This window comes from Chenopodium album, chromosome 22 (genome assembly GCF_948465745.1).
Source record: "Chenopodium album chromosome 22, dcCheAlbu1.1, whole genome shotgun sequence".
Taxonomy (NCBI): domain Eukaryota; kingdom Viridiplantae; phylum Streptophyta; class Magnoliopsida; order Caryophyllales; family Amaranthaceae; genus Chenopodium; species Chenopodium album.
The window spans coordinates 10,311,940-10,326,003 of NC_137855.1; the positions used below are offsets into that span (position 1 = coordinate 10,311,940).

Sequence of the window (14,064 nt, forward strand, 5' to 3'; positions counted from 1 at the left end):
TAATTCAATTATGTAAAAAAAAAAAAAAGTTCATAAAAAAAAATAAACCACACTTTACATTTATAAAATTAATTTTTGTTTGAAGTAATTTTTTAAAATAATATATCTAGTTAATTAAACGAATAATGGATAGGATTAATTCCTTCTTAATAATAAAAACTTGAAATCGAAATCAATTATAATGACTACAATAGCCATTAAATAGTCTTCCTTTTAATCCTCTAAAAATCATCCATATTTTTTCGGGCAAAAAAAAAATCATCCACAATTTCCTACTTAATTTTTACTTTCTTTTAAATAATAATAATAATAAAAATAAATAAATAAAAAAAAATCCTAATTAGAATCGACTTGGGAAAGAAGTCATCGCAAAATCCCCATAAAGTTCCAAACCCCACATACTCAAAAACCCTTTTCAAGTTTTCAACATCACACACACATCACCCTAAAACCTCTCTAAAACCCTCCCAAAAAAGTGATCAACAAGACAACAATGGACGACGATTTCTCCCAAAACTCAACCCCAAAGTACAAAAAATACTCTCCATACCAAGACCTTACTCCAAATTCCCCTTACCTTAAGCTCTACAATCTTCCTACCGCCCCCGAACACCTCTTCGAAGAACAAGCGTTACGAACTCGTCGTAACGCTTTCGAAAACCTCACATTCTACACTGGTGCTTCCTACCTTACCGGTGCCGTAGTCGGCTCCGTTAAGGGTTCTTTTGAGGGACTCTCCGCAGCTCAGTACGGAGAGTCCCTCAAAATCCGAACCAACCGTGTGCTCAACATGGGTGGTTTGAAGGGTAGAAGTTTTGGTAATGCTACTGGAGTTTTGGGTTTGTTGTATGCTGGAATGGAATCCACTATTATTCATTATTTTGATGTTGATGATGCTCATGCTAGTGTGTTGGCGGGTGTGGGTACCGGAGCGGTTTATCGTGTCGTATCGGGTTTTCGGTCTGGCGTGATCGGTGGTGTTGCTGGTGGTATTGCTGTTGGTGCTTTTGTTTATGGAAAGCCATTGTTGAAAAGATTAGTGCCTAATCTGCCCATCTGAAATTTGGGATTAGTCTTTTTTTATTTGATGACATTGCTAATATTTAGATAGTATTTTTTTAACCAAGAAGATAATGTTATATACTGGTCTTTTATCAGATTTATTAACTTGAATTGATCAATTAATTTGTTGTTTTACAATTTTTATGAGGAATTCCTTCGTACAAATTATATGATTGTAATCACGAATTTGACCTAAATTTTCTGATTTGTCACGTAATGTGTTGTTTGTTTGTTATTTCGGTAGCAATTCTGTGATTAAACAATGTAGAATCGAAATGCTTTGCGTTTTATTGATTATTGTTGTGTATGATCACAATTTTGGCGTGCATAAATCAACAAATTTCACAACTATACATATTCAAGTTGAAAAAAAAAAAACACACAATTTGAACCTGTACCAAATTGGCCAAGTCTAAGGACTGTTTTATTTCGTATAACTCTTTTCCTATCAAGTCGACCATAACCACTGCCCATATTCCGTGAAATTGCACACCACAAATGTGAGAAGCCTGCGTTATACAGTATTTATTACTCTGTATCATTATGTATATTCTAAATCTGTATTGAACATATTTCTCAAATAAAAGTAATGAATTGCTTGTATTTTTATGCAAAGAAACCACAACACATGCTTTAAAATCAGGAAATACTACATATTTTATGATACAAGGAAAAAAAAAAAAAAAAAAAAAATTGCCAATATTGACATGAATGGTAAAAAACTTTTTTTTTTTTTTCATCAGTCGTAACATTATAGTTAGCATACATAGTTGAGCATAAGATCATAAACTACATAGAAAAATGAACTTGATTCTATGCCTGAACATGTTATACAAATTACATAAACTTCCCAGTAATATTGTTATTACATGGGGTAGGAGGACATGTATGATTCATTCCCATGGCATGTCTGGTATTCTGGTGTCTTCTTATGAATCCTTGGGATGTCCTATTGTCCTACACCACGCCCTATTTCGTTATACACCTGTAACCATCCTTTTGGAAAGTATTTAGTCTCGGGGCAATGAAGACTGAAGAAACATTCATATCTCAGCTGACAGCCTGACAGTCCAGCTCTCTGTAAAAATCAAGATATACATGCTACGATTACATTACAACAAATGTAATAACATAAGCAAATTTGAAACTAGTATACCGCTATTGTTCAATGGTGCGTGGAATTCATCAAAATCAACTATAGATTGTGCCTTGGAAAGTAATTCCAGAACATTTTTATTTAATAACATCATAAAATCAGCATAGAACACGGCAGCAATCAAGAAAATATACCTGCCTCTGCCCATATTTCACCTCGTATAATTGCATCAGATATAATGTGTTGCTTCATGCAGCTACACTTGATCATTCAATGTTTTATGAAATGCAACCTGTAGTTGAATGATTGTAGTCAAGTAAGATGCCAGCAATCTACTTATAGGGATAGACAAAATCTCTACTAAGAAATTCATTGACCTCCGTATGCCAACACAGCCCAACAGAGTAGCAATAAATGAGCAAGTAATAAAGGAGAATCCTTCAGAATGACAACACAAAGATTGAACTACGTACAGATGTTGATGTTTTGAGGAGCTCCCTTATGGCCATTGTTGCGTAGCAAGATGATGGGAGAGTAAAACTGAGCTTGAGAGCTGTCTGTGTGGCCTGATTTGGACCATCTGACTCAGTGTCATCAGGAGTTCCGTCTTTACATTTTTCTGGTGCATTACAGGAATTGCTTCCATTGGTTTTATCCACCTTTTGATACTTAAATTCAGGTTCAGTCTTGGCAAGAATGTCCAAATCTGTATCTGCCAAAGGTGTACTAGCATCTGTATACTTGAGTACTTCCCTGAAAAATGACAATGTGAATTGTGAAATCTTCATACAGATATCATTTCTGCAACCAACTTGACATGATGATGATGATGATGAATAATCATAATAATAATAATAATAATAATAATAATAATAATAATAATAATAATAATAATAATAAGATAGAAGTGAAGTAAAAAAAAAAAAAAAAAAAAAAAAAAAAAAAAAAAAAAAAAAAAAAAATAATAATAATAATAATAATAATAATAATAATAATAAATAAACATGAATAAAGGAGTACCACTCAAAATCAATTGGTTTCTGGAAAACACGTCTATAAGCTCCAGTCATACTTGTTATTGAGAATTCTCTGAAAAGAAGAATAAGGTCATTAGATGCATGCCATATTGAATGTGTGGCACAAGTAGAAAGAATTATTTATGATAGCTGAATAACATACTTGACATTGTGTACACTCTCCGTCAAGCTGATATTATCCTGACAAACACCCAAAAATGACATAAATATAAAGGGAGGAAAGGACAGGATTATGTCCAATGACTGTCAAAAAACTCAAAACTACAGAAAGCCAAAGTAAACACCTAAAAGCCAGCATGAAAGGACATCTGCCTAGTTTAGTTACCAAATGACCAAAGCTTTCAAAAACTGATCCAGCCAGAAAGTGAGAACCACCAAGAAGATTCCCCCCTCTCTCTTTCTCTCCACAAGCAAATTACGAGTCCTATTGACTTTCTTCACTCACTCATTTCCAGAAACTGGATCATAGATTACATTTTGCCTTTTGCTGTTCAATAGTCACAAGCACAAATGAATAAAGATGCCAATTTGTTGCTTCATTGCAGGGATGGTAGTCAGGTTGGTAATGAGAACCCTGGAAGGCTACTGAAAGGTTATCTTAGTACTTACAAGGTCAGATGATTACAATTGGTTAAAGTCTTTCCTCGTAAAGTTTTGAAAGAGATGGAGTTATCCTTTGTTTCTTTTTTCTAAGTGGAGAAATAGCACTTAACCCAAGATAAACAAATTTTTTTAAAAAAAATTAAATAAATTATTACTAGCCTAGATGGAAGTCATGGAAGAATTTTCCAGTGTCAGGACAAAAGCAGAAACAGGCCATTGTTTCAAGACTTTAAACTTCAAAACCCCCAGAATTTTACTTGGGATATTTTAACTTGAGCAGCATATGACACTGCTTATCACACTAACAAAAGCAAGCTGAAGACAGGAAAATAATTAATCTATCCAACCCAAATTATGGCCAGTAGATAGAAATTACATAGAGTCATCAAACAATAACTTCCTCAGGCATTATAACCCACTCTGGACAAGGCTTGCCATTTTATGAGTGACCAGCTCCTTTCATTGTTTGAATAAGTGTATATTTACATCAAAATAATTGGGAAATCTTGCCAGACATAACCCTGGTAAACTGGCATCCCTCCCTCAGTCTCAGACAAGACCTTTCAGTTTAACATTGAGAAAGTGCCAAGATAACAGAACAGATTACTATATATTAGCAAGGTCTCATTTGATACAAGTGGCAAATTTGACATGCTTTTGTCTGTCTCATGATTTTTTTTTTTTTTTTTTTTTTTTTGAAAGTAATATTAATTTAGTAATAGAAAAGTCAAGTCAAAACTAGCAAATATGAAATTATTTGATCTTTCTCATTTTAAACTAAGCCTTAGTCCCAAAATGTTTTGGGTTGGCTAACATGAATCGTCGTAAGGAACCATCAAATATAGAAAAAGGGGACATAACAAGATAATCAGTTGAAAGAGCTTGGAAAAAGGTGTGTAAAGTGAGAAAAAGAAAGAGCATTAAAGTAAAAATTAAGGGGGCGTTTGGTTCACAAAGTGGTATGGGGTTGGAATCAGGAATGGGGTTAAGGTGGTATCGGGTTGGAACTTGATACTTAATACCATGTGTTTGGTGTAATTCTGGAATGGAATATCTCACTATTCTCTCCTTTTATTTGATACCTAAGGAATGGAATGAGCCAAACCCACCTCCCCCCCCAAGGTTTCTAAACCCCATACCTCATGGGTTTGAGGTATGGGTTTGAAATTCATATTTTTGTCAACCAAACATATGGTATGGGTTTTAGTCATTCTAAACCCATACCTCATACCTATATTTCGTGAACCAAACACCCCCTAAGAGAGTTTTAAACGAGAACCGAGATAAAATTCAAGAAAGTTCTAAAGGAGTGGTAAAACGTGCGAGTATAATACATAAAAGTTTGAGAAACCTTTAGCAAAGGAAATCAATACAGTTCATAAAATCCGATATCGAATATAATAATAAAAGTAAATACCACGATAGAATATAAACAAAGGTATATATAATCATGACATGTTGACGCAGATTTTCTCCCACTACACTGCCCTATCCAACACCATATTTTCCTCAATCCCCAAATCACTCTCAGTCACCATATAAATTTCATTTTTAACAATCATATCCATGTTAACACCATGGTACAGATATTCAATTGAGTAGAAGTACCTTCTTAGCCAGGTCATGATAGACATCAGCAACATCATTTGCTGGATACATTACCCTTGAACTGTCACAATATTTGTGTTAACAAAGAACATATCATAATCTAGCACCATACAATGCAATTAACCAGCACCAATAGTATAACTCACCCGGGCAATGGAAGGACAACATCATCGATTGTATACTTTTGTTTGAGCAAATCTTCCTCATCTACAGCCTGGTCAGCAGTATTATTAGAATCAAGTGCCAAATCAATAAACTAGCACTGTCATGGTGAAGTGCAAATAAGCAATGTACAAATGCTAGAATGTATCTAAGCAACAAAGTATCTGTACAAACAAGGACTTAAGTTTCAGGACTTCAGTAATGTTGTGCCAGGATAAGCCACAGAGCATATACATCATAAACTTATATTGCTTATACATCTGGAAATTTTCATTAAGCTATTAGCCTTCATCATCAATCTCTGATTTCTTTTCTCTGATTACCTTCCCATTTACTTTCACTTGAATACTGTAATCTACATTAGACTTCCATCCATGTATTAGTTTCCTCCCTAATTGGACCAAATATAATCAAATCATTTCAAATATATGATACAACCTGTGAACTTGGATTAGATAGGTAAGGATTAAAATTTTAACAAATTTTACCATCACAAAAAAACCAACAAAATTGTTTTGATTATCCTAGCAAAAGCATCAGTTTGTCCTTCACACAGATAAAAGCATCACTATAGTGTAAGATGCCAATAACAATATAGCCAAATACACAAGAATAACGAGTAGGAAAATTTTGTAAGCATCTTACTTTGACTGAAAAAATCTTTTCATCAGGGACATCAACTTCAATCTCCTCTAGGTTGCTAATATTGTCTACCTCATCAATAATATCCTCCTCACATCCGTTAGGGGCAGTAATAATCTCACTGGAATCTTCTTTGCAATAAACAAGATCTCCAACAACAACACTGTCAGCTCCTGCCAGATAATTAAGCAGATAAGTAGTGTTATGAACAGAAAATCAGGAAAACAATTAGGAAATAACAACAAAATTTCTCCAAAGATTACATACGAAGGTTTCAAGTTACATACCATACTTCTGTAATCTAACACTTGCTGCATGATTCCATAAGTAGCTTTGGTAGCTGTGTACATACCTGAACAGAGCATTAATAGAGCATGTCACAACCTTAGTCCACTACACAGAGTATTAGGCATAAATGCAAGCTTAATGACTTCCCTCATGCTACTACCCAAGGAGATTTAAGCAGTTAGGTGACCATCAGCTCTATACTGCTCGAAATTTCTAAAGTATTCAACTTCCAGCATACATAAACTACATAAACTAAAGAATATCTTCATACCATGAAAATAGTCAGGAGGAAATCGTGCAATTGCACTCCAATCACCCCCCCCCCCCCGCCCCAACAGAACCCAAAGAGGAAGGATTTATAAAATTAAATAAGGAAAGCAGTAAGTTCTAGCTCGAAGTTTGATGGCATTACTAATAGAAAACAGAAGTACCATAGCTCAGGAAACAAAGTTAATACTAGAAGCATCAGTATAGCAGCTATAGCAAACCAACAAGAGACGCCGTAAACCAATTTTTGATCAATCACCATCTATACAGAAAACAGCTAAGATACATACGATTTTATGCTTATATTCCAGAACCAGGTCTATTGAAAGATGGTTTGGACAGAATGAAAAGTCCCAGCTGGGGTAAAGTAATCAATGGCACAAAAAAAATAAAAACACAGAATCAAGTAGTTCATTAGGATATTCCAGAGAACCAGACTAAGAGCTAAAGGTAATCCTCTCGGAAGCAAATATCACAACCGACAATATCTATCCGCCCTCCCCCTTTTTCAAAACCTGGAAGGCTGGAACTGTGCTATTGGAATGTGGTACACCTGTAGAGTAGGTTCACAAATTTAATTAGCGTACAAAGTTCTCACACTACGTCCCATGTTCATTTCAACTATCCAGTCTTACTAATCACAACAACCAAAGTTATGCAATGTTATTTTTCAATGTAGGTTCATATTCAGATCTCTTTGTCATTGTAGAGTAATGCTGCATACATCCACCCTGTTAAACCTTCCCTAGGCAGGCATATCTTTAAGGGAATGGCATATTGTTGATGTACCAGTTACTAATCTGCTAGCTGCTTAATGTTCAAAACACTGCAAAAGTACATGTTTACTAATAAGGTGTATCCTTTATTCTCCAAATTGTCCATCCCATAGTTATATACTTATATTATATGTAGGCAAATATAGAAATACTTAACAAGCCTGCACATATAAAATAAGCTGCTTCAATTCTTCCAAGAATACAGACACAGGCTCACAGTGAACAAGTAAAAGTTGGAAAGCCAGCAAAACCACTTACATCATTCTCATTGTTCTAGGAATAGCCTTTAGTGCCTGCTGGTAATTCCCAGGGGACTTCTTTAGACACAACAGCTGTAAAGTTAGGAAGTGGGAATCAAATGAACGGGTGATAAAATTTCAAATAGTAGGCTGCAGCAACAGAAAGCATTAATGAAAGAGAAATGAGCAGTGGTCCATCATCCAATATATATGGGATCAGCAGAGCTAATTACAGTAGGCAAAAACAAATACTTCCTCCGTTTCTATTCAGTTGACACGTTTGATTCAGGCACATATATTAAGGAGAGGAGAGAGAGTAATAGAGAATGAAAAAGCAAGTGGGGTAGCTTGTAAATGCAAGGTCAAAAATTTACCCAAAAAGGAAACGTGTCAACTAAAAAGAAACTTCCTAAAAAGGAATACATGTCAACTAAAAAGAAACGGAGGTAGTATGAACTGGAAACAAGCCTGAAAAGTGAAAATTGTAGCCTTATAGCAGAGTATTATCACCCAAAAAGGATTAATCGATCCCCTAACAACTGGTAAGCAAGATGATTTTTCACCTGACCCAAATTTAACCTGAAAATTAAGATCCTTTTCGATTTTTAGATTCTGGTCTTAAGATTTTGAAAAGTTATCTAATGCAGGTTGTTGTATAAAAAGCATAAAATAAGCAATATTTATATTAATCGTATCGATGTTGAAAACTGGAAATAACTGTTTCTGATTTCCAAAATCTTGTTTTTTGGCATTAAGAAAAAAATGAAAGCTCAATAAGGCACAAGCAAAAGATTTCGCACATTTTACCCAAAATCAAACTAAACCTGATCTCAAACCTGTCTAACCAACCTTTTTGACAGGGTTACAATCAACCAAAAATGGGATCATAATTCCACAGAAAAGGGCATAATCACGAGAGCATTCTCAGTTATGTCTAAAACTCTAAACTGAATAACTGATTATTCTATGATCATTACAACAAACCATACAGACAACAGGTTATACAAAAATGGGTACAGTAGGAATGCTGCTTCAAGGTTAAGTCACAAACTCACAAGGGACAAAGAAACAAACGTTTAGCACTAATGAGCAGAAATTGCCTTATCAGGAAAAATAAACTTCCAGTACAAAATCAAGGGTTATTATTAGCAGTTGTAAAGGTAGTCTATATACTTGGCACCAGAGCAAACATATTATTAGCAAAAAGGCAAAAACTACAGTTTACTAACAAGATATTACAATCACACTGTATCTTCAACCCTAGCCTCCATTTGAGAATTATGTAAGAGCTTCCATCATATGCAATGCCCAGATTTGTCATTCTTGTGCGATAAATCTTTAGAAATGTTAGTTTACAGGCTATTTTTAATAGCTCTTACCTCATTCTGCAAAGAAATCTTTTTCCCATCATTAAGATGAGTTTGTCTCCTCTCTTCTAAGAGCATTATTTTACTTTTTAGCTTACAACTTTATAAATCTGATTTCTACAAGGGAAGATTAGTATTAGTTAAAGATCTTGAACATCAGGTAACAGAGATGTTAAGTAATTAAATTTTTTTATTATCGAAACATAACCATATTAAAGGAGTAATTTTAAAGAGAACATTCTACAGATACTAGAAGATCGGATGATATATTTCAAATTCAAATATATTTAATTATCATTTACCAAGGGATACTAATTTGTAGATGTTGTATGGCAGTTTATTAATGATAATGTTCCTATCCTCCTCAATTAATAAATATAATATAAAATTATATTGTTTTTAAACACATAATAATACTTAAATATCCATAACACCCAGCGTAATCTGTTATTAAAAAGCCTTCAACGGCTGTAATGCAAAAGTGTAACCTCCTCTAGAAATGCATGGACTTACAATAGACCTCTCAGCAACCATATGATGTGGCAATCGCCTCAGAGCTCCATCAACATTGTTGCTTTCCTTGTATTGTTCCCGAATCTTTCTCACAGCTTCCCTTTGTAAAATCTCAGTCAAGGAAGACTCAGGTTATTTCACTATGTACTGTAAATGAAAAAAAGTTCGCAAGATGGGTCCAGTCAAATATAAAAAATTATATGCAAGGATATCTCCCTCCCTAGGATCAAGAATCATATCAATTGCAGCTTTCCATTCTCCACGAAGTAAAGCGGCTCCAATAAGATGAGTTGGCATTGAGCCACTTCCAAACCTCTGTATTTATTCATGCCAACATTGCTCCATTTAGTTTTCATATCAAATAGTGTAAAAAATTTCATTGGGGGCCAAATGTGAGATGAGGAATTTTTAAAATAACGGTGTCAAAGGCTTCAGCTTAGCGGCCTGACTTTCGTGAGAAATAATGCAGAAGCACAGAAAAGCAGCAGAAATACCTGTAAACCAAAATAGTTAATGAATCCATGCTTTCCTAAGGCATCCGCAGATGCTTTGATAGTGTCTTCAGAATCAGCAGTAACACCTCTGAGAAGATAAGAAAGCTCTTACACCTCATACTAGATGATAAAGGACAGGAATCCATACTTCATCAATGACATCTTACCTCAACGTTATTGTAAATCTATTGCCAAAAAGCTGCCCAAGCTGAAGCCCTTCTTTAACATAGCTAGAAAGTCAGAAAGAAGTATCATCACGACATATAAGCAGATTCAAGAAGGCAAAATACGTTCACAACCCCATATTTTCACCATACCAGAAGTCACCAAGTTTTATACCAATCAACTTCGCATTGAGAGAAGCCAATTTACTAGCCCGCTGCTTGAACATAGTTACCTGTGAAGATAGACGAAAGTAAATACATTGCTTTACAAAATGTGTATTGTTTCAACTTAACCAACAAAAAGTCCAACAAGGTGATCAGCAATAAGACATTTTCCCAACAGCTAATTTCTAGATATGTAAAAACGTAGGCAGATTTTTTCAATAAGGAGTAAATTAGGCAAAAGAACATGTACAAGGACCAAAATACACACATGAGCCCAAGCTTAGTGATCAGAACATATATAGGTGTAGTTTGCCATAGGATACCGCATGAACTTATGGACTATAAAATTGGACCCGATAACTACATATTAAAAAGGAAAGGAGATGCTTTGACAATATGACTCTTGAAAAGAAAGGTTACAAGAAGGGTCAAGGAGAGATAATAGTAATTTTTTTTTTTTTTTAAAAAAAAAAAAATGCAGACACAAACAAGAATTCTCCCCTCGACAGGATTTCACTTTAAACTGCTACTTCAAAAGCATGAACAACATCATAATATTATAAAAAAAAAATTAGAAAAAATAATAATAAAGGAAGAACCATGAACTACAAAATTTCCCTCTTAATATTTTCACAAATTCAGAGTTTCACTCATGTTGTTTCTTAACATAAAGCAGATGAACAAGTTCATGAAAAAAAAAAAAAAAGACTTTAGTTGTTAGAAGAAACCAGAATGGCCTAAAAGCAATTGGAAATCTGGGAGTCAACTGCTACAAAATGTGAAGAATGAAGCGATAAAAGATCTAGAAAACTGGGTACATTTATGTTTCAATGAAATCCAGTACATTTATGCTTCAATAAAAACCTCTAGGCCTTGGGATTTAAAGGTCACATGAACAGCAGGTTTACATATAACCACAAGCTATTTTACAAGATTTATAACTTCCATTAAATATATAAATAAATAAATTAAATTGGAGAAATGCATCGACGGAACATTAAATATCAGTAAATGGACAAAAAAGAAGATAAAATGAGTAACAACATCAAGCTCAGCTGTAAAGAGAAATATACCTGTTGAGTGGACACAGAACGTTTATCCTTGGTACCTGAAAATCCAAATGATTTAGGCTGCAAAACAGAAAGCTAACAAACTTTTAGTAAAGAATCGACAGTCAATAATGTCTGAAATATAAAGAAATGCAGTTTAAAATTAGGAGAATTTGTCACAACAGCCTTTCTACAAGCAATTTTGCCAATTACAACATTTCAAAAAAAAAATGTAATTTGCAACCTTTAAATCAAATCATTTTAATTTGATACTTGTTGGCCACTTCTTGTATATTGTTTCGATCAATAAATCATGAACCCAAAAAATGCCAAAAGGTATCGAGTTTAAATAACTCTTGTATTGCAATTGCCAAAGTTGCCTAGTGAGAAATGTCAAGTCAATTTCTCAGTATGTTGCATGCCATTTCATTGTCAATGAAGCCAATGGAACCCAATCAAATTATCTGCAACATACAAACAGAGAAAAATGGGAATGGTAACCTGGACACCAAGCATCTTGCCAATCAACCTCAAGACCTCTTGAGTATCCTTGTTCTCCTTGTAAAGATGAAACCTACATGAACAGATCAATAATGCATTTCAGAAATACGCTGGAGAAATAAGTCAAGATCAGGTAGAAACATGAAGTAACTTGAAACATGCCTATCAAAAAGATATTGATATTATGTCATTATTCAAATCGAGTCACATGTGAGAGTTAGGCAGGAACAATACTGGCATAGAATTAGCAAACCTTTCTTGCAAATTACAGCCAATTAGTCATATACTCCCCATCTTAGTCCTCTCTTTGATTAGCATCATGCAATATGCATCTAATTCATTATGTTTCCATTACATTACAGATACAAATATACAATAATTTTAACCTGTACTCAGGACAGGAAGCATCACACAAATAATCTTACCTGAGGAACTTGCCAAGATGCTCTGGCCAGTCATGAGAACCTCTTTTATCAAATGGCTTCTCATTCCTATCTTTACGCTTCCGGAAATTTCTTCCATTATTTTGATTTCCCGACGAATTAGGTCTCACTCGAATGCATTTCGATGAATCTTTAGGACCATCTATTGTGTCTGTGACAAGAAATTTCAGTTTTTCCTTGAAGAAGTTGTGCACCGCCTGTTTCATCTCAAACATACAAAACACAAACTTTTGCTCAGAAAAGGTTAAGTGAGAACTTGTTAATAATAAACAGGGAGGATTGACTGGCTGACTACCCAAACCATTTCACAGGTTCAACATCAACATCTATGATATCATCCAATCACCTTCTAGGCTTAACCCCAGCCTTTCAGAAGGACTACAGACTGTTAGAAGGTGCACAATAGTGCTACCCTTTGTTACATTAAAACAATAAAAAAAAAATATATATGACAAACTGAAAGCAAATTATACAAATCCAAAGCATCACGAGTTCAAAACCATTACGAGCTCAAAACAAAATATACAAATCCCAAGTATCACGAGTTCATAACCATTACGAGCTGAAAGCAAATTATACGAATCCAAAGCATCACAAGTTCACAACCATTACGAGCTGAAAGCAAATTATACAAATCCAAAGCAAATTTAGATGATAAATGCAGACCATAAAGGCCATATCACTATAATTATTCCCAATGTATTTTAGCAAGTAAACTTAACTAAAGTAGCAAGCCAATCGATACAAAGCCATAGAGCACACACATGATTGTTCACAAAATCGAAATACAAGCTAAATTCATAAGATTAATGCTAAAAGTAACCGGAATTACGAATTAAGACATTACCGTGCGGTGCACTTTATCCGAACTCGGAGAAAGAACTAAAGGAGAAATATCATGATCAACTCCAGCATTAATCTTCTCAATCAATTCTTTCAGGCGATCAGCATCCGCGTCACCTACTAACAACCTAAATGACTCAATTTCTTCAGTGTAACTTTTATCTGATTTTTCAGCTACAATCTCTTCCTTGTTTTCAGCCAACTAACAATATCAAACAAAACTCAAATTTCACAATCACAAACTAATACAAAAATTGAAGAACACCTCAATTTAAACTAATAGTACTAATTAGGTAAATACCTCAGGAGAAACATGCAATGAAGTTAAATGCACAACATTTCCATCCAAATCAACTTCATTCACAATGAAATCCGAATACCTAAAAAAATCAACAAATTGAAGCAAAATCAACAAAACTTGAACCAGAAAACATCGGAATCAACTCATTAAGCGATGATTTTTTGACGATGATACCTTTGTTTGAGAATGCCGCGAAAACCAGGGAGGTGAGAGATGTAGCAGAGGATTCCGACATCAGGTTCATCGACACTCTTCAATGGAGCTTTGTTAATGGCGGCTTGAGAATCGGCGGGAAGATTATCGACGGCGGTGGAAGCCATTGTCGCCGTCGTAATTGGTGTAGTCGACGGTGGAAGAAATGAGTAGGGTTTAACAAGTTTACTGCACAGATATTTAAGTGTTCGGTTTCGTAGCATCAGAGACGGGGGTTTATGTCATTGTGAA

The 14,064-nt window shown here is 34.6% G+C and overlaps 1 protein-coding gene and 1 pseudogene across 1 annotated transcript; one reads left to right on the forward strand and one right to left on the reverse strand.

Annotated features, from left to right (window-relative positions):
• Window positions 1-493: 493 nt before the first annotated feature.
• Window positions 494-1,060, forward strand: LOC145603925 (mitochondrial import inner membrane translocase subunit TIM23-3 pseudogene; annotated as a pseudogene).
• A 690-nt stretch (window positions 1,061-1,750) lies between these two features.
• On the reverse strand, window positions 1,751-14,036 carry LOC145605004 (multisubstrate pseudouridine synthase 7-like). The gene is made up of 21 exons (XM_081661008.1): window positions 13,795-14,036; window positions 13,621-13,699; window positions 13,324-13,521; window positions 12,459-12,673; window positions 12,034-12,106; window positions 11,557-11,613; window positions 10,472-10,551; window positions 10,322-10,384; window positions 10,155-10,242; window positions 9,873-9,975; window positions 9,661-9,764; window positions 7,800-7,873; window positions 6,498-6,562; window positions 6,214-6,383; window positions 5,553-5,620; window positions 5,407-5,467; window positions 3,338-3,375; window positions 3,179-3,247; window positions 2,632-2,911; window positions 2,353-2,450; window positions 1,751-2,140 (listed from the first exon to the last, which is right to left on the reverse strand). The coding sequence occupies exons 1-20, from the start codon at window positions 14,034-14,036 to the stop codon at window positions 2,415-2,417; spliced, it is 2,163 nt and encodes a 720-aa protein (XP_081517134.1). The 3' UTR covers window positions 1,751-2,140; window positions 2,353-2,414.
• Window positions 14,037-14,064: the final 28 nt, after the last annotated feature.